Source organism: Priapulus caudatus, unplaced genomic scaffold, assembly GCF_000485595.1.
Source record: "Priapulus caudatus unplaced genomic scaffold, Priapulus_caudatus-5.0.1 Scaffold32938, whole genome shotgun sequence".
NCBI classification, from domain to species: domain Eukaryota; kingdom Metazoa; phylum Priapulida; class Priapulimorpha; order Priapulimorphida; family Priapulidae; genus Priapulus; species Priapulus caudatus.
In genome coordinates, this window is record NW_014609998.1 from 1 (window position 1) to 355 (window position 355).

Genomic DNA, 355 nt, shown 5'->3' on the forward strand with positions numbered 1-355 from the left:
GGTCTGCTCTAATGATTGCAGTATGGAGAGGCCAGGAAGATATCGTTTCTGCTTTACTGTTGCAGCAAGTCGATGTGAATCAAAAAGACATCGAAGGGCATACGCCGTTGACCAGGTCAGCAGTGCAGGGTTATGCAGATATCACATCTAAGTTATTAAAAAACAATGCGGATGTAAATTATCAGAATAATGAAGGCAAGACCGCGCTTATGCTTGCGATAGAAAATGGCAGATCAGACGTAATCGATGTGTTGCTTGGCGCGGGTTCTAATGTGGATGTTCAGGATAAGAAACAATATACCGCGTTGTTGTATGCCCTGCTCATGAATGACGTAAAAAGCACCTTGCGGTTAAT

The 355-nt window shown here is 43.4% G+C and overlaps 1 protein-coding gene across 1 annotated transcript; it reads left to right on the top strand.

Annotated features, from left to right (window-relative positions):
- Positions 1–65: 65 nt before the first annotated feature.
- LOC106820605 (acyl-CoA-binding domain-containing protein 6-like) lies at positions 66–332 on the top strand (the record flags this gene model as incomplete). The annotated part of the gene is made up of 1 exon (XM_014825111.1): positions 66–332. A coding segment is annotated over one exon (267 nt), but the record flags the coding sequence as incomplete, so codon positions are not given.
- Positions 333–355: the final 23 nt, after the last annotated feature.